The sequence below is a fragment of the Vigna umbellata genome, chromosome 1 (assembly GCF_029865625.1).
Source record: "Vigna umbellata cultivar VRB3 chromosome 1, Vumbellata_1.0, whole genome shotgun sequence".
NCBI lineage: Eukaryota > Viridiplantae > Streptophyta > Magnoliopsida > Fabales > Fabaceae > Vigna > Vigna umbellata.
In genome coordinates this window covers 28483117-28507703 of record NC_142165.1, presented here as the reverse complement: position 1 = coordinate 28507703, position 24587 = coordinate 28483117, and the positions used below count along the sequence as shown (strand labels likewise).

Below are 24587 nucleotides of genomic sequence, written 5' to 3'. Positions count from 1 at the left end.
CTAAAGCAACCCACTGCAATTCTGATTGGTGAAAAGGGACCAACCAAAGGATCAAAACAGAAACAAGTTCAGAAAAAGATAGATGAAGAACACATGCAAGCTGAACAGTGCTTGCATGTTCCAGAAAATACCGAAACTTAAAAAGAACGAATGAGTTTACTTACCCACTTCTCACAACAACTAGATTGATGGAAAAGTAGTTCTTACCACCAAGGAAGAACTCACACACAGCCTAGATGATGATCAGAAGAAGGATAAAGTGAGGATTTTTAGAGAGAAGAAGGAGAATTGTAGAGAGAAGGAGGAGAAACTCAGAATTTGGAGAGAAGAAGTGCATGCAGGAATTGACTCGACGTTTGAAAGAATTTCTTATATACTACAGTCAAAAATCGATCGGCCAATCCACTACACACACCTGTCCTCCACTTTCTGAATTTTCTAAACCCTCACACTAACACCTGGCTTCCACTCATAGCTGAAATTAATGGTTCTGACACCCTTAATCTTATCTTACCAACAAAAACAATCAACATAACTAACCCAAAGTAATTTTTTTTAATAACATTTAAAATAATTGTACATTTTCATTGTATTGTTCAAAATCTTTAAGCACTACTTAATTTTTTTTTTCAACATATCAAAACTTAAATATCATCACACGTAACTATGAAAATAATCATACTACTAATAATAATTTATATAACAATGTATTCTTTTTAACTTATATCAATGTATTCTATTATTTATAAATTCAAAATTAAAATTATATTCAACACTTTCTATTATATATATATATATATATATATATATATATATATAAATTTTAATTTTTAATTTTTCTATTTCTTTTTAAAATTCTTTATAAAAGAAAGGAAAATAAGGCCAACATTTGATTTGTAGAAGCTAAATTCAAACATGTTTTCCTGTACCAAATAACACTACCTCCAGTCTCCCATAATTCAAAATCTGGACTTTCAACACTAGGCAGGTCTAAATAGATTAGAGAGGAATGTATTTGGGTTTATTTGTTTTCTTTTTTTGGGTTAAATAGGTTTATTGGGAAAAAATCTCTATTATTAACATAATGAAATTCAATTAAAAACATATATTTTTATAAAATAAACCTTTGAATATTATATTTATAATAATTCTAATAAATTGCTTTCAATTCGATAAATTTATACAGCATATTATATTAAATTCTATTATTTAAACTATTCTTCCTTTATTCATTACTTAAATATAATAATAAACCCAAAAAACAAGTTCTGAAAACAATAAAAATTTCTGCATAGAAATCAGCTTACTGGGAGTCAATTTCGAGGCAAATACAAAACACCTTCAGTATTAAGACTTTTATTCTTATACAATTAAATGATCTAATGGTGTAAATAAATTGAGAATAGATTTCCTAGTGAGAATCATTGTTTTCAAATTATATTTAATTCGGGGAAAAAAGAAAAGAAAACAGAAGTAGGTGTTGAAAAGGAGAAAATCTTAAGAAAATATATATATAACTCTACACATTTCAATGCACTTCACACACGTACATTTAAGTTGCTGCCAGATGTCACATTCAGACAAATATCACAGACTTCTATCTGTCTCTTTCGTTTAATCATGTCATAATTCTAAGAAATATATCACACTTTTTATTTCTATCTTTTTCTCTTAATATGTAGGTAGACGAGTACTCTGGGAATCATGAAACATTTTTCTGTTATAAAACTCCACCCACGTTTTTGCATCAGTCGCTCTTAAATTCAACGCTCGAAAAAGAAACGGAAAAAATGGACTCTTCTGGTGCGGCGAACGATAATCTCTTGGAAAATGGAGCTTCTTGGTCTTCTGAATCCGAAAATGGGAAGGGAGGTTTGCGAACCATGCCTTTCATCATAGGTACAATTCTCTCCTCGCTTTGTTCGCTATTCGCCGTTTGATTTATAAATGGCGCCGTTTTGGTTACCTTGATTGTGGAGTGAATTCAGTTAACGAGTGTCTGGAGAAGGTGGCGAGCTACGGAATCATGCCCAACATGATAGTGTACCTGATGAAGGGTTACGGAATGGCTATTGTGGACGGTACAAAAGTGATGAATACTTGGTCTGCCATGTCCAATATGTTGTCCATCTTCGGGGCCTTCCTCTCCGATTCTTACTTTGGTCGATTCCTCGTCATTTCCATCGGTTCCTTCTCCAGCCTTCTTGTAAGTCTTATCTCATCATCATTGCATCTTATAAATAAAAATTAAAAAAAAATCATCAAATTACTTGATTGTAAGCTAATTTTGATTAGTTATCATAATTGTTGAGGTTTTCATGTCTAGAATTAAGTAAATAATAATTTATCTCTTTTTTATTTCTAGAACAATGATTTATTTCTTCCATTTCAAACTTAGTTTTAATTTAAAATAATAATAATAATAATAATACGTTGATGTTAGTTTTTTACACACTATTGATTTTTGTTTTAATTTGGCCTCCAAATAAATTACGTTGATAAAAGTAAAATAAGAGACAAAAAAAAGGGGATATTTTAATATCAATGTTTCTTGAGATATTTATTGTTATCTTTAATGTGTTAAAAATGTAGTGATGTCAAAATGGGTTGTCACCCGAGTCAACCCGATTTACCACGGATTTGATTCGGATTGAGTTTGAAAAAATGTAATTTTTTTATGTGAGCTAGTTTTCAACCCAGTTCACTTGGAACCCGACTCACTAAGTTAAACCCGTGGTTAGTCGGGTTAGTTCACTAATCCATCTAATTTAATTTAATTATTTATTATTTTGTGTTTTAATATTATTAGTTAACATTTTTTTATTATATTGTAAATGATAATAAAGAAGAAGATGTTTTAAGAGATAAAAATATTATAAATTTATTTATTCAAGATTCTAATATTATAAATAGAAAAATATTACAAAACTTATTAATTTTAAAAATTTATTTGTTTGTTTTTTTTACATGTTTTTGAATATAATACTTTTTTATTTATTTTGAATTGTGTATGGAGTTTAGCAAAGTGTAACTTTTATTTAGATTTGAATTAAAAAAAATTGTAATTTCTTATTTTAAAAAAAAAAACTTATAATTAAATAAGCCTGTGAGTCAACTCGTTTAACCCACCAACCTGTGGTAGGTTGGGTCGGTTCAAATTTTTTCAATTCGCTAATAAGTGAGTCGGATTGGGTTGATTTACTAAGTGACCAACCAATGGTGAGTCGGGAGTCGGATTATCCATTTTCACAGCTCTAAAAAAACCTTTAAAACTAATTGTAGAATTACATAAATCAAGATGCCTAAACACTTGCGTTGCAGCAAAATTTTATTTATAATTAAATCATATTTCAAGTTTCGCGTTTGTTGGTTATTGCATGAAAACGCCCATATACTTGTAATTGCTTAAACTGATGTAGGGTAGAGTAATCAGCCAAGACTGAGTTTTGTGCACCCTTCCAAAGGGTGTTCCGTAGTGCTCCTTTGGTTTTTTTCCCAGGAAATATCTTAAGAAGAACTTGACATTTATGAATCTTTGATGTTACCTTCCTAATATGGTGATAATATTTCTTGTCTCTCACAGGGTTTAACAATTTTGTGGTTAACTGCCATGATACCAGAGCTAAGAACTTCCTGTGAATCATTCATGCTAGACTGCAGTTCTGCTACCGCAATTCAACTTGCAGTTTTGTTCATTTCCATGGGATTAATCTCCATTGGAGCTGGTTGCATCCGACCTTGTTCCATAGCATTTGGAGCAGATCAACTAACAATTAGAGAGACGCCCAAAAACGGGAGGCCCTTGGATAACTACTTTAATTGGTATTATACCTCAATTGCGTTATCAACTGTGATTGCTTTGAGCGTAATTGTGTACATTCAAGAAAATCTTGGATGGAAAATTGGATTTGGAGTACCTGCTGCGCTAATGTTCATATCGGCTGTCAGTTTCATTCTTGGTTCACCGATTTATGTCAAAGCAAAACCCGGTCATAGCTTACTCACTAGTTTTGTTCAAGTAGTTGTGGTGGCCATAAAGAACAGAAAACTTTGCCTTCCTGATAGTTTTGATCAGTTTTATCAAGAATGTGATTCAGCTCTCCTGGTCCCCACTGATAGCCTTAGGTACCTGTGCTTGCCCTCATGATCTAATTTCACTCTTAAGTGTTCTTTTGTCTCCATATATTTCATATGATTAACAGCAAATGGTATCTCTATTATATTGATTAATGACAATTAGACGTTAACTGTGTTGAATGTAATTTGTAATCTTCATTAAGGATGTTTCAGCTTCCTATTTACAAATTCTACTTAATTTGTGAATGCAGAGTAATTCCATCACACAGTTTATGAATAATTTGCAGTGAGTAAATATTATATTCTTCTGTAGGTGTTTGAACAAAGCTTGCATAATAAGAAATCCCGAGACACTGTCAAACCCTAACGGATCAGTTTTAGATCCATGGAGCCAATGCACAGTAAGACAGGTGGAATCACTGAAATCTTTGCTCAGAGTTCTTCCTATGTGGTCTACTGGCATCTTTATGGTTGCCTCCCAAACCACATTCTCTACTGTCCAAGCAAATACCATGAACCGAACACTATTTGGCACTTTCAAAATGCCTGCAGGATCCTTCAATCTTGTCATCGTAATCACTGTATCAATAATCATTCCCACCTATGATCGTGTAATGGTACCTCTGCTTGCAAAATACATGGACATACCTAGAGGATTCAGCTGTAGATCTCGAATAGGGATAGGATTGTTGTTCGTATGTGCAAGTAAGGCAACATCAGCTGTAGCTGAAACTATGAGACGAAAAACGGCCATTGAAGAAGGTTTTGAGGACCAACCTAACGCTGTAATTCACATGTCAGTTTTATGGCTAGTTCCTGAGTTTGTTTTGCTTGGATTTGCTGAGGGCTTCAATCCAATTGGTCAGGTTGAGTTTTTCTACACTTATATACCCAAGTCCATGTCTAGTTTTGCGATGGCCCTTTTTACTCTTCAGCTTGCTGCCGTCGATATATTTGGAAATTTGTTGGTGAGTATTGTGGACAAGGTCACTAGTGTTGGAGGGAATGAGAGCTGGCTTTCAACAAACATTAACAAGGGTCATCTGAATTACTATTATGCACTGCTCACTTGTTTAAGTATACTTAACTACTTCTACTTTCTTGTTATATGTTGGGCTTATGGTCCTTCTCCGGAGCAAAAACTTGAAGCTTCAGCACGCAAGGAAGAAGAGCAATTTGATTACATGGAGTTACCCACTTCCTAGATTATGTGTAAAGTGTTGTTTTATCCGTAAACGAAAGAGGTTAAAACTAGATGTGTGCCAAGTGGTGTATCGTGGTCTTGCACGGGTATATGCTGCAGAAATGGAATATGGTATAATTCCCACACTAAATACTACCATTACAGTGGAAACTTTTCTTTTTGAATAAACTCAGTTATACTTATATCAATAGCCTTTTCTAAAACTCTTCCCATTTACATCATTTTCTTTTATTTCCTTCAACTTGGCTTACATCCCACGATTATGGATATCCTACCTATAGAAAAAGATAAGAGACATGCATGGTGTGTTGGGATTTTGGTTAGAGCACTTGAGTTAACTTTCAATTTCCACCGAACTTTGTGCGAATATGTTTAACACTTTCTAGATCCAGTTACAAGTAAAATTCATTTCAAACTTTAGTTAATATAAATTGATGAACCTAAAAATAAAATGTGGCAGTTTGTGGTTGTTTCCATACATAATGATTTTGCATTATGACAAAAAAATATTATCACATTGAAAATTTTGCATATAAAAGAGATGTTTGTTTTTAAAGATTTTAAGTTGTAAACGACATATTTGGATGATTTGATATACTCTAGACAGTTTGACCAAGAGAGTCTAATACAGTCTATTCATAATAATCTAACGTTCACTGGTCAATACATTCGCGTTAACATGACTCTATGATATACTAAAAAAAAAAACTTATTTCAACATATTAGGTATATCTGACCAATTGGTTTTGATGATGATTGCTTTTATGCGTTCATCTAGATGTTTGACTAGGTTTTTGAGTTGTAATTTTATGCTTAATTGCGTTATAAGTAATTGTATATATGCTTTAATCTTGGTTAAAGCTTTGCTTCATATATAGTAAATATTGTCATGTTGTGTTATGCATTATGCTTTGATGAACATGTCATGCATATGCATGTTTAAAATGTCTTCGGATGACTAAATGGCAAAACGCCTACCTTAAAATCTAAAATAAAATCATTGTCTATCTATGAGAAGGAAAGTCTTATTTCAAAAAAACAATAGTGAAAATGAGAATAAAAAAGGGAACAACAATATTCAAAAAATGAAAATGAGAATGACAAAAAGGGAACATCAATATTCATGTTCTTTTTCATGGCTTGTATTTCATATGCAAATAATACTTGGTAACTCCTTAATTATTCCTTAAATTATCCTTTACTTTTACATTTTGATAAGTATCAAGTATAAGTAAAATTATCATGGCCCTTGTCTGCACATAATATCTGAAAATATCTTAAAAGATATATTGCGATTATATATTCTAAATATATTTTTATAGACAATTAGAAAAAGAAAGATAAAAGCATCTAAAGATGTCATTTAAGCATCTCACCTAGCTCAAGAAGAAATTTTAAACGTTTTTGTAGTTTTTAGTTACTTAAGCATCCAAATATACGTAAAAAAATATTAGTTATAACCAGAACAAGCTCAACACTAGAGTAACCAAAGAGATGTTCAAGCGAGGAGTTAAATCTTGTTTAAAATATGGTGATAAAACTTCTTGCTTGATTCATCACTCAAGCTATAAAGAAAATTGTTAAGCAAATAAAGAATATCACTCAAACCGTCATTCAACACTCATGTGATATGCATTGTACCGTATGATTGTCTGGTCAACCATAGTTTAGACAGTTAATTATAGGTTGGTTGGTCAACCAGCTAGCCTAGCTAGCCGCCAGACAGGCCGAAGGACCTTATACCAACCTAGACACAATACCAAACAGGTTGGTTGGTCCTACACTAACCCAAATGAACATCTCACATCTCAAAGTGTAAGTCACCGAGATCAGTTGGTCACCAAATAGGTCGGTTGGTCATGTACTAGCTTAGATAGTTAATCACCAGCTTGATGAGCAAGACAACAAGTTCAGTCAGCCACTAGACAAACTAGTCGGTCATGAATTGGATTAAGTAGATTAACCTTAAAGTTGATCAACTTAAGGGTAAAGTATAAGTATTCACAATTAGACCATAATTAGGTCAAACGTTAATCAAAAGTCCACCACAAAACCTATAAATAAAGGTTTGAGGTAAGGAGGTAGGTTACGTGCATTTACTATTGCATTAATTGCTAATTGTCAAATATTAAGCTAATTTTGGCATCATAGTATCTTCGACAAGTATCCTCCAAAAGGTTCGGACGAACGGGAGCTTGCTTTTCTTGATACCATTTGGACNTTGTCACACCTAATCCACGTTCTACAAGAGACGTTGACTCTTAAGAACATATTTTTTCATGTGGTAACTTTCACCTGGTATCATGATCCAAGTATATATCATATTTTCTATTATAATTATTTGAATTTTAATTACTTATCCATCATATTTTGTGCAGACCTTCAAGGCACTTCTATCATCTGCATCTTCAACCTATCAGCTTGCATCCTTAGGAGAACTACTATATCAGGTACATCTACAGCTTCAGTTGATCAACTTACCATGATAATAAATTTTCGATGAACACGTGATACTATTGGCTTTGGTTCCTATTTTTAGTATTTTAAACTCCATTTTTATCATATTATGAACAATGTCTTGTCCATGATAAATCATTCACTTTCTTTTAACATTCTTTGTATAAACAGGAAGATTAGAATAGTTAGTTGAATGTCTATATTATTTACTGTTTAATTGGAGACTTATTACTTGTTTGATAGAAAATTATTTTCCTGTTCCCTTTTTGAATATTAACTTTGGCGTTGGAATTGAAGAATACCAAACTACAAATGGGGGAAAGTAATTGAGTTTTAACTATCTTATGCAGTGCCACTACAGCTACAGTGCTTGTGGACTTGGCTCTGATGGAACAGATAGGCTTGTACACTTAGTGCAAGAGTTGCAGCACAGTGCAGAATCTAAATCTGAAGGTGGGATTTTATATGGAGCCAAGATAACTGGTGGTGGTTCAGGCGGAACAGTTTGTGTAATTGGTAGAAACTGTCTCAAGAGCAGTGAACACATTTTTGAGGTATTCATTTCAATGATTTTAAATTAATACAGTATCATAACTAAAAATACTGAACATCTCTTGTGGATAGAAGGTAAGTAAGGTTTTCATGATTAAGATTCTACTTGAATAAAGATTCTGTAGATGCTATCAAAGGAAAATGAAATAATTTTTTTAAGTTAATTAGCTTTTCTAAAAGTTGGTTTTTAACTAATACTTAAATTTATTTGTAGAACTTAATTAGTTTATGTATAGCCTATTTCATTTTTTGTCTTTAAGTATCTATTAAGAAGTTTACCCAAACAAACTTTCAATAGTTTGCAAAAACTATAGCTAAAAGCATGTTTAAACCAACTTTTTCTCATTGTAAATGCTGTTTGTTTTCTCATGGTAGCATCTGATTCTATCTTTGTAGAACTTAGCCAGTGAGACATCATGAAATACTTGCAGTCTGAATCTTACAACGAATTTTGATGCAGGTTCAGCAGAGATACAAGAAAGCTACTGGTTATATGCCTTTTCTTTTTGAGGGTTCATCACCAGGTGCTGGAAAATTTGGGTACCTGAAAATACGCCGTCGAGCTGCCCCAAAAAAGGCTAATACGGGTGATGATGATGCTGCAGTCACAGTGGAAAATAGCAGTTGATCATGGCTTATAGTCCAGTACCTTAGGAATTCTTACCTTCACTATCTTTCACGGAATATGTACAGTTTCGTTACATTTTGAACCATTTTTATCTATTATTTAACATTTGCACTTTCTTATAATGATTTTTTTTACTAAAATTTATATGGCCGTAAATAGTGAACAAAAAACATTATTTGAACTTTTGTTTGGCTGTTTCCTGATGTACCTTGTATTCCCGCGTATCAAAATTATTTGAAGCCAAATGGAAATTAACATAAACCGTATGGAAGTTTCTCTGAAAATAATTTTAGATAAAATATTAGTGAGATAATGAATGAGAAGGATAATGTGGTATTAATATATTATCAGAGTATGTTGTCTAAGCATATTTTAATATAGGATTGAGGAGTTTTAAGATGGGTGATATTTTTTTAAGGTTAAGACCCTCTTGGTTATGTTTGTACACTGGTTCAGCTAACTCAAGTTGACATGATTATTGTCCTGTTGCATCAAATTTTCTGCATCAAATTTACAGCCATACATACAATCATCCCTAGTTGCTTGGAAAATTTCTAGTTCTTCTAGTTCTTAGGATTTGCAACAATGATATTGTCATGGAGAGAAAATTTCAACCAAATTAAACACCGAGGAGTTGTCAAGTGGGTAGCCCTGTCTTAATTTATCCAATATTTTCAACATCTTAATATATCTTGTGGTCTTGTCGGACTTAGTAAGGCATTGTGCATTATTAAACTCTTATTAAAAGGTGAAAGGAGGAATTGTATCGATAATTAATTTGGATAATGATATTTTGAATTAACATATAATAAGAATTATAAGAAAGTATAAAATTATATGGATCTCTCTTATTATATTATTTCCTCTTTCTTCAAGGATCTTCCTCCTATCATGAGACAATTTTTTCAGGAAAGTCATCATAACCATGTTAGATATCATTCTTTTATTAGTTTATTTATTTATTTGTTTCAGAATTAAAATCATGCTAATAATATTATTGATTGATATCAAATGAAGTGTAAAACTCTTTTTCACATTATTATTGAATAGACAAATAATATTTGCACAAATATATAAAATATCTTTATTATTAGTTTTAGCTCTTTTTCTTCCTCTCTTTTTGCTTTTTTATTCTTTTCTTTTATATTCTTTTTTCTAAAATTTCCCTTCTTTGAACAAATTCCTTCTCTTTTTGTTTTCTTTTTCTCTTAACTCCTCTTTAACTTTTTTTTTTATCTCAACTCCTTATCTTTAACTTCTTTTTCTATAAACACTTCTTTAAATATTTCTTTCCTACTAATTATATTTCACTCCTTCCTCGTGCTTTATCTTTCGTTCTCGCTTTCCTTGATTATGTATATATAGATCGGTTCACTTTAGGAAGACTTCTAAGTTTTCCCTAACTTTCCTCCTTTGATTTGATGAGAGCATTCTCCTCATCGATCAGTTTAACTCAAGGAAGACTTGGGAGTTCCGCCTAGGTTTCTTCTTTTGATTTGATGAGAGCATTCTCCTCATCGATCAGTTTAACTCTAGGAAGACTTGGGAGTTCTGCCTAGGTTTCTTCTTTTGACTTTATGGGAGCGTTCTCCTCACTGATCAATTTAACTCTAGGAAGACTTGGGAGTTCTGTCTAGGTTTTTTCTTTTGACTCGATGAGAGCGTTCTCCTCACCGATCAGTTTAACTCTAGGAAGACTTGAGAGTTCTTCCTAGATTTCTTCTTTTGATTCGATGAGAGCATTCTCCCCACCAATCACTTTAACTCTAGGAAGACTTGAGAGTCCTTCCTAGGTTTCTTCGTTTGATTCAATGGGAGCGTTCTCCTCAACGATCGGTTTAACTCTAGGAAGACTTGAGAGTTCTTCATACGTTTCTTTTTTTGATTCGATGGGAGAGTTCTCCTCACCGATCATTTTAACTTTAGGAAGACTTGAGAGTTCTTCCTAGGTTTCTTCTTTTGACTCGATGGGAGAATTCTCCTCACCGATTAGTTTAACTCTAGGAAGACTTGAGAGTTCTTTCAAGGTTTCTTCTTTTGATTCGATGGGAGCATTCTCCTCACTGATCGATTTAACTCTAGGAAGACTTGAGAGTTCTTCCTAGGTTTCTTCTTCTGATTCGATTAGAGTGTTCTCCTCACTGAGAAAAGCAAAAGCATCCTCTAAGAGTATCTTGGGAGACATGATTGATCCTGAAACCTCCTATTTTTATTTATCGTAAAATTACACAGCATCTAACCGAAATAAAAGTTTAAATGCGAAGCATTCCATGTGTTGGGGATAGCTTTTCCGCTCGGGTGACCTAATTGGTAGGCCCCATTCTTTAGGCTTTCAAGCATTTTGAAAGGCCCTTCCCAATTCGTTGCTAGTTTCCCGCAATTGCGATTTCTATAAGCATCACTAGTGTTGCGCCAGACTAAATCCGCTTCTCAAAATTGCCTAGGTCTTACCTTTGCATTGTACCGACGTGGCACCATCCTCTTCTGAGCCTCAACCCGAATAGCTACGACTTCTCTTCGTTCTGATAGGACATCTAGGTCAGCTCTCAACTATTATTCGTTGATGGTCAAGTCTTCCAGTTTTCGTTGAACAGAAGGCTTCCCCACTTCTACCAGTAGCATCATACTTGTCCCAAATGTGATGTTAAAGGGAGTTTCTCCTGCAGTCTCGTGCGGTGTGCACTAGTACCCCTAGAGTGCGTCAAGCAAATCATCCACCCATGCGCCTTTTGCTTCTCCCAAATGCCTCTTCAATTTCGCCACAATTATCTTATTTGACGCCTCGGCTAAACCGTTCATTTAAGGGTGCTCAACAATTGAACTGGTTACATGCTTGATTCCTAAGCCCTTGTAGAAATCTGCTAACCCTTTATCAATGAATTGACATCCATTATCAGTAATCATTACCTTCGGTACACCAAAGCAGCATACCAGTTTCTAGACAAACTTCTAAACTTGTTGTGCTGTAATCGTCGCTAACAGTTCTGCCTTTACCCACTTAGTGAAATAATCCACCACGACCAATAAATTTTTTTCTATGCTTGCCCAATCGGAAATGGTCCCACGGTATCCATTCCCCACTACGCAAAGGGCCAAGGGGAAATGATATGGTGTAGCTCCGTGGGTGGTATGTTAATGTTGTTTCCATGTTCCTGGTAGCTCTTGCACTTTTGCACAATCTTTTTTATAGTCGGCCAGTAGTACCTAGCTCGCAGAACTTGAGTTCTAAGTGTCCGTTGTCTAGTGTGCATGTCATAAACTCCTTCGTGCAACTCCCTCATAATGTACTTCGCCTCGTCAAGTTTAACGCACTTCAAAAGTGGCGTAATGAATCATCGCCGATAGAGTTCATCTCCATCTAAGACATAACAAGCAATCTTCTTCGCCTCTACCAATCGTACAAGTTCCCTAGTCTCTTGTTTTCTCATCAACACTCTTACCTCTTCTCGCTAGTTTTCTTCTTCTTCCTTAGTCTCAATCGTTAGGCATTCTATAGATGGTTTTTCTAACACTTGCCTTATTATCGAGAACGACTGTCATTTTGCCTTTCCACCCGCCAACTTATATAAATTATCAGCCCGCACGTTCTCTGCTCATGGTATGTGCTTCACTTCCAACTTAGCGAAGTTCTTGGCCAGTTCCTTAGCCTTATGAAAACACTACAGCAACTGATCGTCTTTCGTTTGAAAGCTTCCATCCATCTGCCTGACCATGAGTTGAGAATCTGTTTGACATTCTACCATAGTGGCTCCAAGATCCTTTGCAAGCTCTAGGCCAACAATCAAAGCTTCGTACTTGGCTGATTATTGTTGACCTTGAAGCGAAAGATGAGGGACTACTCTACCATCAAGCCATTGGGGCACTCCAACACCACATCGGCTCCTCCTCCTTGCTTATCAGATGACCCATCTACGAAGAGTATCCATGATCGGTTAAGACTTACCTCCCCCGTTAGTAACTCCGACAGGAATTCTACTAAGTGTTGGCCCTTTACTAATCTGCGTGGCCCAAATCGTAGGTCGAACTCAAATAACTCCATTGGCCATCCCACCATTGTCCTAGCAAGATATGGTTTCCTCAGAATCTTCGATATAGGGTGGTCGGTTCTCGAAACTACTTGATGACCCTGAAAGTACGGTCTTAACTATCGGGATGCTTTTAGTAAGGCCAAAGCAACCTTCTCGACTTGTTGATATCTCACCTCTGTTTATTGTGTAACACCCTACTTACGAAGTACACAGTCTAAACTCGGGTAGGTCTTGTACCAATGGTCGCGCTAATTGTTGCTTCTGACACCGCCAAGTATAACTACAAATCGTGGCCTAGCACCGGTCGGCCCAATACAGGTGACTTAGTGATGAGTGCATATTTATGCCCACATTTATGCTTTAAAATTCAAATTTTTGATAGAATAATTGTGCTTAAATGATTGATTTTAAGTGAATTTGTGATGATTGGAATTGTTGGGTTTGGGAATTAAGGAGACGTAAAAAGTGAGTTTTAACGCATAAAATATTCTTGGATGTTCTTACGTTTATTTGTGCAGCTAAAATTATAAGTTATGTTGGTCCAAATGGCAATTAAAGGCCCAAAATCAGATTTTATTTGGAAAATAATGTACAGATGGACCAAACAGGCAACTTTTACCCTTGCACCTCCCAATTTCCTTACATACACCCCTCTTCTCTTAAACAGGCCCAATACTAAGCCAAACAGTAACCCTATTCTAAATACACCTCCTAAATTTCCCTACCCATACCCCTCCTAAGTTAGACTCCACCAGAGCATGCCACGTGTCCAAATCCTCCCCACACAGATCTAGCCAACCATGTGCCGCCACGTCAGCCCTAACCCATGAGCATCATCTTCCACCTTCTCCACAGAAACCCTAGCCGCCAGTGCCGCTGCCGCAAGCCTAACGTCACAGCCGTGCTGCCGCGACGCCACGCTTCTCGCGCACCATTGACGCAACCATCAACAGCTGCCGTCACTGTCGTGCCACCACCACGCCGTGAACCTTTCCTCCATCACCGCATCAGAACCTGCAAAGAAACACAGACCCAGAATCGCGAAAGCCAATATCGTGAAACTGCCATCAAACCCAGCATAGTCACCGTCAACCATGGCAGCACGTGAAACCAAACCTGCACTCAGAAAAACCAGAAATAGTAGGAACCCTCTCGCATCTTCGCTCGTGACGGCGCAGGAGGAAACCTTTCTCCTTTCCCCCAATCTGAAACCCTAATTGGGGAAGGAAGAGGGCAGCCACGTGTGAAGCTCTGATTGGTGCGTGCAAGCTGGGTCAAAACTGGTCAAAGCAGGTCAACAAGTCTCCTCTGGTCAAAAGTGGTCAAACTGAGGGGCTTTCTTGCAATTTCAGAAACTCAGAAGGGGCTAAAGTGCAGATAAAGGAAATTTCAGGGCATTTGTGCAATTTTGGAAATTCAGAAAAGCTAAAAGATAAAATTCAGTTGTTGAATTAATTTAATTTGGGAATATCAACCGAAAATATCTTCCAAATAATGTTATAATTATCTAAATCTTTTAGTTATTTGGAAGATATAAGATAAAAGATTCTATCAACTGAATACTCAAAGTCCAAGCCCAATCAAGCCCTATATAAAGAGACCCAGGGACTTCACTTAATTAATTCATTCTCTCATACTCCTCGCACTTTTCTTTCATCTTGTATTCAACTCCATTCATGGAGAGCTAAGCATCTAGGGCTATTCTGCTATAATTCCATGACGGATTCTGAGGTTACGTTCAGTTAATGCAATTGTTTACTTTGATTATTGATTTAAGTTGTTCTCTCTATGTCTTTCATCTCTCTATCTTGTTAAAAGCAAAGATTTTTGCATCATAATGTGTTTGAATCTACATGCATATTGAGTATATGAGTGTTAGGGTTTCTAGGTTTAAATTGAGAATTTACTTTGATTTAATTTAGGAACTTTCATATGATTAAATGGTTTTTACTACCAATCGAGAATGTACTTTGATTGATTAGTAATAATTTCAATTATAATCAATTGAGAATTTACTTTGATTGATTAGTTTTTAATTTGGTTAGGAGATTTAAGAATAGACATGATTAAACACAATAGAATTTGATTGAGAATGTACTTTGGTTGAATTTATTGTGAATAATCTAGAAAGGTTTTGCATTTGATTGAGAATTTACTTTGGTTAAATGCATGATCGCCCTCGAATTAATTAAGAATGTAGTTTAATTAATTTGAAACTTAAACAATAATCAATTGAACAATTATCCGTGAATAACCGATGATGAATCTATCTTGGAAAAGCAGTGGAATTAGCCTATTTCATCGTAACTGTTTTTAAGTTTCTTATTTGTTCTTTAAACATTCTCCAAACATTACTCTTATCCATAAGCATTGCATAGCATTCGTAAGAGTCAGATATTCAAAATCAATTCTGTGTTCGTTGGGAGACGACTCAGGGTTACTTTAGCCCTATCTACCTTCTTGAATACTACTTGCCAATACTGAAGTTGCCTTGAAAAGTAGTATTAATTTGATAGCTTCAACGACAGCGTATCACTTAGCCTCGATGTTCTTGACTTCCTCAAACACTGCCTCGCATTCCTCATCCCACTTGTTGGGCAAATTTTTCTTCATGATACTAATAATAGGCCTTATACGCTCACCTAGTTTGGGAATAAAACGGGTGAGAGACGTTAGACGTCCAACTAGGCGCTGCACCTCCTTCAGGCTCTTCGGGCTTCCCATTTCCACTACCGCTCGACATTTGTCTAGGTTAGCCTCAATGCCTCTTGTAGTTACATGAACCCTAAAAACTTTCCCGCTACCACCCCAAAGGTACACTTTGTAGGATTTAAACGCATTGCATATTTGCGTATTTGCCCAAAAACCTCCGCTAAATCCTTGACGTGCTCCTCACCGAACAACTTCTCACAACTGATAACGGTTGAAAATACCGTTATCTGTGATATAATTTTGATACTAAATGCACCCTTTTTTACTTAGAAACTTGCTTTAACTCATGTTTTTTATTTAGTTTTGTTAATAAGAGAGTAAAGGTTATACTTGATGACTTTATCACTAAATTCCCTTGATTTTGTAGGCTATTGGAATGATTTGAAAGAAGAGTTAAAATACCAAATAGTTTGAATGCACAAAAGTTAACCAGAATGCAGAAAAGGCAACCAGAATGCATAAAAGTCAACCAGAGTACAGAAAAGTCAACCAGAGTTGAGAAAAATAAGAGATATATAGATGAGGAAACTATTGATGTACAAGGCAATTGCAGTGTTATTTTGCAGAAGGCACTTCCTCCAAAAGTTAAAGATCTAGGAAGTTTTACTATTCCTTGCGTCATAGGGAATGTTAAGATAGGGAAAGCCCTAATTAATTTAGGGTCAAGCATTAATTTGATGCCCTTATCTCTGCTTGAGAGGATGGGTGGTCTTAAAGTGAAGCCTACAAAGGTTACTTTGAAATTGGCAGATGGATCTACCAAAAAGCCCTATGGTGTGGCGGAAGATGTTGTGGGTTGCATAGACAAACTTAGATTCTTGGTTGATTTTGTAGTGATGAAGATGAAGGAAGATGTGAAGACTCCTATTATTCTTGGAAGGCCATTCATGAAAACTGCCAAGGTAATCATCAATGTGGATGATGGGACGATAACACTTAAAGACCAAGAAGAGGAGGTGATCTTTGATGTCTTCAATGATGAGCAGTAGAATCAAGTGAGGAAGACCAGTGATAAAGTTGCAGATGAAGACGCATCAGTGACTAGCCTTAAAGTTGTCAAACCGGTCATCAAAGGTAAAAATTGTTTCTTGTCGCAGGTTAAGGAAGGAGAAGAAAAAGATGGCGAAGGAAAGATGATTCATCATGACTTGGTGGATGAACAATTCAAACTTGGCACACTAGTGAGATTCAAGAACAAGTTGTGGGTTGTTAAAGAGCTTAAAGAGAATGGAGTCATAGAGATTGAAGCTTTGTATTCAAGGAGATTCAATAAGGTGAACAAGAAGATGTTGATAAGTTAGTGTGAGGAAAAAGAGAAGAACACCAACATGAAATATGTGACGTGAGCTTTCATGTGTCAAACTAGTGACAATAAAAGAGCGCTTGCTGAGAGGCAGCCCAATGATTTGAAAACTTTAATTTTTGCTATTTGGTGATGTAATTAAAAACTTTTGTTATTTTGTTTTGTTTTGGTTATGAGCCTGCTATGGCATAAAATCTACTGATGGATACCAGGTGATTGAGTATCTACTGAAGGATACTATGCTACCAAACACTTACTGAGGGGTGTTGATGAGAAGGTTTGCACTTACTGGTGGGTGCTAGAAGAGTTATTGGGTCAGGCTCGTGACATTAAACAAGTGCTTACTGGGAGGCAACCCAACTTTCTAACCTTATTCCTTTTGTTTTGAATTTATTTGCTTCTGTTATTAGTATAGGATGTGATGTACTTGGCTTAAAACTTTATCTGTGTGCAATGGTTTGATGATGATGATGTTTGCGATGAGTGTTGCTTTATGATGCTGATTATATTGATTGATATTGAGATGACGCATGATGTTGATATACAAGTGGTTGCTCATAATATTGTGAAATAGATGCATGATGATGTGTGATTGATGTTACTGAGCATGATGTTTATCTAAATGTTGGAACTTGAAATTAACCTGTGTGAGGATTGAACTCCAGAGTTTTTGTGAATGATTGCTATTACTTTGAAAGCATGAATGACTTTGTCCAAGTTTCTATGATTGAATCACTTGCTGTCATATGATCAAGGCCATCTGTTGTTATCCCTTTTTAGCCAATGCATAAGTTTAGCCCAATAAAAGAGAGCACAATGTGTTTTATCCTTTGAACCTTTAACCTTAAATCATTAAAGAAAACCCTTTATGACAATCTTTACCTTGAGTTAAGTTGAGAATATGTTGTATGGTATTGATAAAGGTTCAAGTTTGGGGTTGTTGGGAAATTTGGAAAAGAAAATAAGCATTGAGCTAAGTGTTGAGCAAATAAAAAAATAAAAGAAAAAGAAAAGAAAAGAAAGAAAAAGAAAAGCTCAATGCAAGGGAAAGCTGGGAAGAAGTGAGAATGGTTACTAATTATAAATGACTTTCTTAACTCAAAGATTTTGTGATCCGAAAAAACCAATTTTCTTCTTAGCCCAGCCACATTACAAGCCATAGAAAATCCCTTGTGATGATACTTGCTTGTGAGTTTGATTGATTGTGGTTAAATGAAAGGCAAAGCTGATTTATGTAACATTGTTATAGTAGAGTGAATGAGTCACCTCACTATACACCTTGGAGTTTGAGTGATACACTTTTGAGTGCTTGAGTGAAACAGTTTGCTTGGTGAGAAGCAGTTCTTTGAATTTATGATTACATCTTTGCTTGGTTGATTGATCATTCATAAGGATAGCATCTATTGAAGTACATGAGCATCACAATGAATGTGATTGAATTAAGGCATCTGCACATCCTTACTGACATCTTTATGATGAGTTGATAAAAGTGGTTACTTGTCCTAGAAGAAAAAGTTTTGAAAAATGTTGAACCATTGTAGTAATTGTTGTGAAAAGCTAAGTTACATTTTGTTTTTCTTGAGGACAATCAAAGTTCTAAGTTTGGGGTTGTGATAATGGTTGAAAATACCGTAAATGCACCCTTTTTGACTTAGAAACTTGCTTTAACTCATGTTTTTGCTTTACTTCTGTGAATAAGAGAGTTGAGGTTATACTTGATGATTTTATCACTAAATTCCCTTGATTTTGTAGGCTATTGGAATGATTTGAAAGAAGAGTTAAAGAACCGAATAGTTGGAATGCAGAAAAGTCAACCAGAATTGAGAGAAGTCAACCAAAGTGCAGAAAAGTCAACCAGAATGCATAAAAGTCAACCAAAGTCCAGAAAAGTCAACCAGAGTGCAGAAAAAGGGTGTTGAGCGCACAAAAAAGGGCGCTGAGCGCCAATTTTCTTCCCGCACCACGCCTAGGCGCCCTTTTGAGCTGACCCTGAGCGTAACTTTTGACCCGCACACCGCTGAGCGCCATAAGTGGGGCGCTGAGCGTCAGTCTCGTGGGCTTGGACTTGTTTTCTGTTATTTTTATGTTCTATTTAAGGGCTTGGACATCCTAGGGTTCACATCTTTGGACGGAATAGGCTCAGAAACACACTCTTTGCTCCCTTGAAGGCGAAATTGGATGTGGAAGCTCCTATCTTCAATTTCTAGGGTTTTATCTTTCATTCTTTTTCCATTGTTCATCTAGTTTCACCTTGTCAATGATGAACTAAACTCTATTTTTTGGTTGGGAAGACGTAACCTTTGTAAACTCTCATGTATTGAATTGATTCTTGATTATATATGCTTCTTTCATTAATTGTTAGGGTAATTCTTCTTTGCGTAATGCTTGCTTCGTTTAACTCATTCTTTAGCATGATGTATGATTTGCATGAGTACCTAAAGGTATCTTACAATTCATGATCCGAAAAATTATTTCTAGAAGCAGTATTGCTCAGGAATGAGGGTATGAGTTTTGGTTGTCTTAAGCTTCTGTTCTTCAGAATTAACTATTAGGAATGCTAGAAATCGTATGAAATAATAGTTAAGGGTATGCTTTCTTCGTCGAGGAATCAGGTTTTAAGTGTTTTAAAGAGTAACATTGACATTAATGAATAACTAGAATTCGTATACACGTGAGAGTAAACTAGGTGAAATCTAACCCGAACAACATAATCATCTCAAAATATTAAAACCATTCATCTTTGCACTTTTGTCCAATTGATCGAATTGCATGCATATTTACTTTTCAGTATTTGTATTCTAAACCCAAAAGAGTTTGTTTTCAAGTCCTATTTAATTAAGAAATCACATAACTATTTAGGTCGTGAGTCTCTAGGGAAACTATACTTGGTCTTACCATGTTTATTAATTGATACGATTCGGTACACTTGTCGAAGTCTTAACAATAACCATTTCATCAACATACACTTCCACGCATCTTCCAATCTGATGGAAGAACACTATGTCCATCAAACGTTGGTACATGGTCCCTACATTTTTTAAACCAAATGGCATGACCTCATAGCAATACGTTGATTTCTCAGTAATGAATGTCGTCTTCTCACAGTCTAGGAGAAACATAGGAATCTGGTTATAACTTGAGTATGAATCCAAAAAACTAAGTATTTGATACCCGGATGCCCCGTCGCCAAACCATCCACATTGGGAAATGGATAGGAGTCCTTGAGGTAGACTTTATTCAAATGCATAAAATTTGTGCACATCCTCCACTGCCCGTTTGACTTTTTTACCATCACCATTTTGGACAACTAGGTGGTATATACTATTTCCCGAACGAACCTTTCTTCCAAAAGGTTGTTTTACCTCAACCTCCACTACTCGTCTATTTTCCTCCCCTAGTCGTCTCTTTTTTTGACCTACCGGGTGCGCCTCTTTAAACAATGCCAACATATGTGACATCACATCTAAATGGATTCCTGCATATCAGTCGCGGTCCATGCAAAAAGGGCGTTGTTTAACTTTAACTCTCCCATAATGGCCCCTGCCGGATCTTCTGTGAGCCCACTCCCAACCGAGGTTATACTTGCTCCTCCGTTCTTCCCAGGACAAACAGTTTAACTTTTCCCAAAGGTTCTATTCTGTCTTCTGCGTTGGTCATTAGGTCTAAGTCGGTTATGACGACTTCAGATTGCCTAACCTTGCACCGCGAGGTTAAAGGTTCGACTTTCAATCCAGCCACATAAGACTCCCGAGCTACCTTCTGGTAAGCCCGAATGGTGCAGATGATTCCCTTGCTTGAAGGAAACTTCATTATTAGGTGCGGGGTAGACACTATTGCTCCAAAAGCGTTAAGACAAGGCCTTCCTATCAAAACATTATAGGAAGTATTTGCTTCCACCAATAAGTATCTTACCTTTTGCTCCTTTGAGTCTCGATCGGTCCCCAGGAAGGTTCGTAAATCAACGTACCCTCGGGTATCCACTAGTACAAACATCGCGTATAATGTCACGCGTTCAACGTCCAATAATAAACCAATCAACGTTAACAATGACCGATGGAATTGTTGTAAATAAATTCAATAGCTCCTCGTCGCTTGGAAATTCAAAACTCCGTCTAAAAGGAATTAACCTCCAAACCAGCACCAACTTGATGTTAAACAATGACCTTAGTAATCAGATAACGTCTAAGAGGGGAATGGGCAGGATATTTGAATTAACATTTTAATTAGCTATAGTTTTTGGTTTTTCCTTAAAGTTTTGCAGCATTTTGATAATAGCATTTTCTTAGCTTATAGTTTTACTTTTGAAAGGATGAATTAATGATAACAAGGTTTAAAATGTGAATTGATGAATTTTGTGAATTTATGAATTGAAAAACTGAGTTCCTTTCGTTGTGATGATAACATTTGCTTTAGTCTTTTAGTTTTACTTTTGAATTGAAATTGATGAATTGATGATAACATAGTTTAAACTGTGAATTGATGAATTCTGTGAATATATACACTGCTTGACATTAACATATGTATATTAATGTTGCCTTATGCATTGAACGACGTTAAACCTTTTGCAGTGGATAACCACAAAAATGCAATGCTGGGCGAGCTTCTCTCTGACTTAGTGAGGGTAATGTCGGTCACTCGTTAAATTCGACGTCAAACCTTTTACATTGGAAACCATAGAAATGCAACGTTGGGCGAGCTCCTCTATGACTCAACGAGGATAAAGTCATTTCACATTATATTTGACGTCGAACCTTTTACATTGGAAACCATAGAAATGCAACACTGGGCGAGGATAACGTTGGTTCCATTAAATATGACGTCAACTTTACGTCTATTTACATCACGTCCCCTTATAGTGGACGTCAAATCTTCCTTTAAATATAACTATTTAGGCACATATTAGAAGTCAAAGTCTATATTAGTCGACGTGCCTATAAACAAGTAACGTTGGCCTACATAATTCGACGTCAAATTTACGTCTCCTGATATGATATCAGTCTCGAGTTCGCCGTTAAAAGCCCGAAAGATTCAACGCTGTACGCTGTTTTTGTACTAGTGATCCACCCTTTCACCGACAAACCCAACTATTTACTCATTGAACGACACAATCAAATCTTCTTATAAATCCATTTTTGGAATGTTTTCCAATAGATAATGTTAATAGAGCTTCCTTGGTCTACCAATACCTTTCCTACACTCTACCACACTATCACCACTGTTATGACCATAGGGTCGTCCTGGTTGGGGCTCGAAGCATGAAAGTCCTCATTAGTGAACGAAATGACGACATTATTTTGGTTTTCCGAGTTGTTCGGTCATCTGCCCTAAGGCTTCTTAGATTCTTTTTTCTAGTAGAGAAAAATGACACCCCGCTTGCAAATCCTCCTGAAATCGTATTTATATGCCCCCTCAACGAGCGTTCCCTGCTTTGGCTTCTTTGCCGATCATCATTATGTCGCCCACTCTGCTATGGTCCTCTCCTAAACTCTCTCCGACAGGGAGGAGATCTTCCAACATTTTCATTTTTTATATATTTTTTTAAGTATCCCGCCCGGATTAACTCTTCTATCTTATCTCGGAGAGTGGTACATTCTTCTTTAGTATGCCCCATGTTCTGGTGGTACTGCAATGTTTCCTCCCATCTGCATTCTTTGGGATAGGATTCTTGTCCAGAGGCGGTAACAAGTCCGCGCTACGAGTTTCTTCAAGAATTCTTGCCCGAGGCGCGTTTAGAGGCGTGTAGTGGTGAAACTTGGGTCCCTTGACAGCATTCCTGGTTTTTTGACCCCCACCTTTTTCCCCCTAGGTGAACAATCTCTTTCCCTCCTTGCGATCCTTCTTCTCAGAAGGGGTAGTTGTGTCCTCTCGCTGCTCGTCATGATACTCTTGTAACTCCTCCATGCATATGTACTCAATTGCATGCTCCTACAACTCACCCATTGTTCTCGGCAGTCGGGGGTATATGTTGCTCGAGAAAGGACCTAGCCGCAGGATGGTTGGAAGACTGCTCATCAGGAATTCTAGTTACATGACGGTCCATCTTATTGTACCGCTCCGTGAAGTCCTTCAAAGGTTCGTCCTTACACTGCCTCATGCTAGCCAAGGATAAGTACGTCACATCCTCGACTTTACTGGATGCATACTGTTGCCCGAACAATGTGCGTGTTGTTCCAAATCTATCCACCGTATTACGTGGCAAGGCGTTGAACCAACCAACGCTTCTCCTTTCAAGGATAAAGTAAAAGCCCAACACCACACCTTATCGCTCGGGGAATAAAAGGCCATTGTATTGGTGAAAGTCTGAAGATGATCATCTAGGTCCATTAAACCGTCATATTTTTCAAGTGTTGGGGGCATCTTGTCGGGCATCTCTGCCTCCATAACCTCTACGGTGAACGGGTGTAACCCCTCCGCATGATCGACCCAGGCCGTCTGGTTGGTTCCAACCGTCGTGCTATCCTCCTCCTACACTATTTTTGGGGGGTTCTAAGATGCTGGCTACTGGACGAACGACTCTCCCCTTCGTGCATCACATTTAGCCTTAAGGCAATTATCTCAGCTTCATACTTTTTTTACATTTCTTCCACCTACCGTTGCATTTCCCTCTACATCTCTCTCTGCATCTCCTCCGTGATCCCCTGTGGATCCGATGGTCCTGCTATGCCTTCTATTACTTTGATTACTCTCTATTTGCCCTTGGCCCCGCGATGGTCGCCAATATGTTTCGGTGTATGGGGTCGATAGACGATCGTTTACACCAAACCTTTATTTATAGAGTTCATAATAATTAAACTTATTAATTAACCGTTCCTAAATTTTAAGATGTGCCTTTACCATCCATTAATGACTCTTAATTAGCCTTTAATATCTGTAACACCTGTCATTACTGATCAGCCAAAGCAAGTTGACTATCAACTTGTTTTGGCATATACCATCAGCCCATCCTATCATACAATTACATATGTGATCAAATTATATGACAATATCATGTTAATTTTTTTTTAACTTAACTATAATTATCATCACTTAACAATCTAGTTAGTATGATCCGTCTTGATTGAATATGTATGAATCAAATACATATTATCTTAATTGACCGATATATACTTGAACAACAAGAAGACTGTGACCGGGTGTACTAAGATATGTAAAATAAATATTCTATTAATATAACATACCTTCGGTAAAAATAAAATTAAAAGTAGTTTTTTTTTTCGAACGAATTTATTCAATTAATATATCTAGTTTTTAACAATATTATAGGTTGACGTTCTAATGAAATTTATTTTTAATTTTTAACTACACCAAATTCCATATAATACAGTCTCAGGTTATAATACAGTTTCAGGTTAACCACCGAGAATATTCTAGATTAAGAAAAAGTGTTAGAAAGCAAACATACTGATATGACTTGAAAAAGCTAATAAAAAATATAGGTTTAAACCCTCGTTTGGTCTTTATATTTGTGTGTCAATCTCAAGTAGATTATAGTATTTTTTTGGCCTCAATCGGGTCCATAAACTTATAAAAATGAACCAATTAAACCCTCTCCGTTAAGTTATCACTAACGGTGTCTAACTGTGTTGAGCTGTTATTTTTTTATATGATATACCATTGTATATTAAA

At 36.2% G+C, this 24587-nt stretch overlaps 2 protein-coding genes across 2 annotated transcripts; both read left to right on the top strand.

Moving 5' to 3' along the window:
• The first annotated feature begins 1670 nt into the window (after positions 1-1670).
• On the top strand, positions 1671-5465 carry LOC148205077 (protein NRT1/ PTR FAMILY 1.2-like). The gene is made up of 4 exons (XM_088109773.1): positions 1671-1899; positions 1989-2206; positions 3584-4125; positions 4391-5465. Exons 1-4 carry the CDS (start codon positions 1791-1793, stop codon positions 5280-5282), a joined length of 1761 nt encoding a protein of 586 aa, XP_087965899.1. The 5' UTR covers positions 1671-1790; the 3' UTR covers positions 5283-5465.
• A 2119-nt stretch (positions 5466-7584) lies between these two features.
• On the top strand, positions 7585-9115 carry LOC148205076 (L-arabinokinase-like). Its single transcript, XM_088101632.1, has 4 exons — positions 7585-7593; positions 7660-7731; positions 8089-8292; positions 8751-9115. The coding sequence occupies exons 1-4, from the start codon at positions 7585-7587 to the stop codon at positions 8916-8918; spliced, it is 453 nt and encodes a 150-aa protein (XP_087957758.1). The 3' UTR covers positions 8919-9115.
• The last annotated feature ends 15472 nt before the right edge of the window (positions 9116-24587 follow it).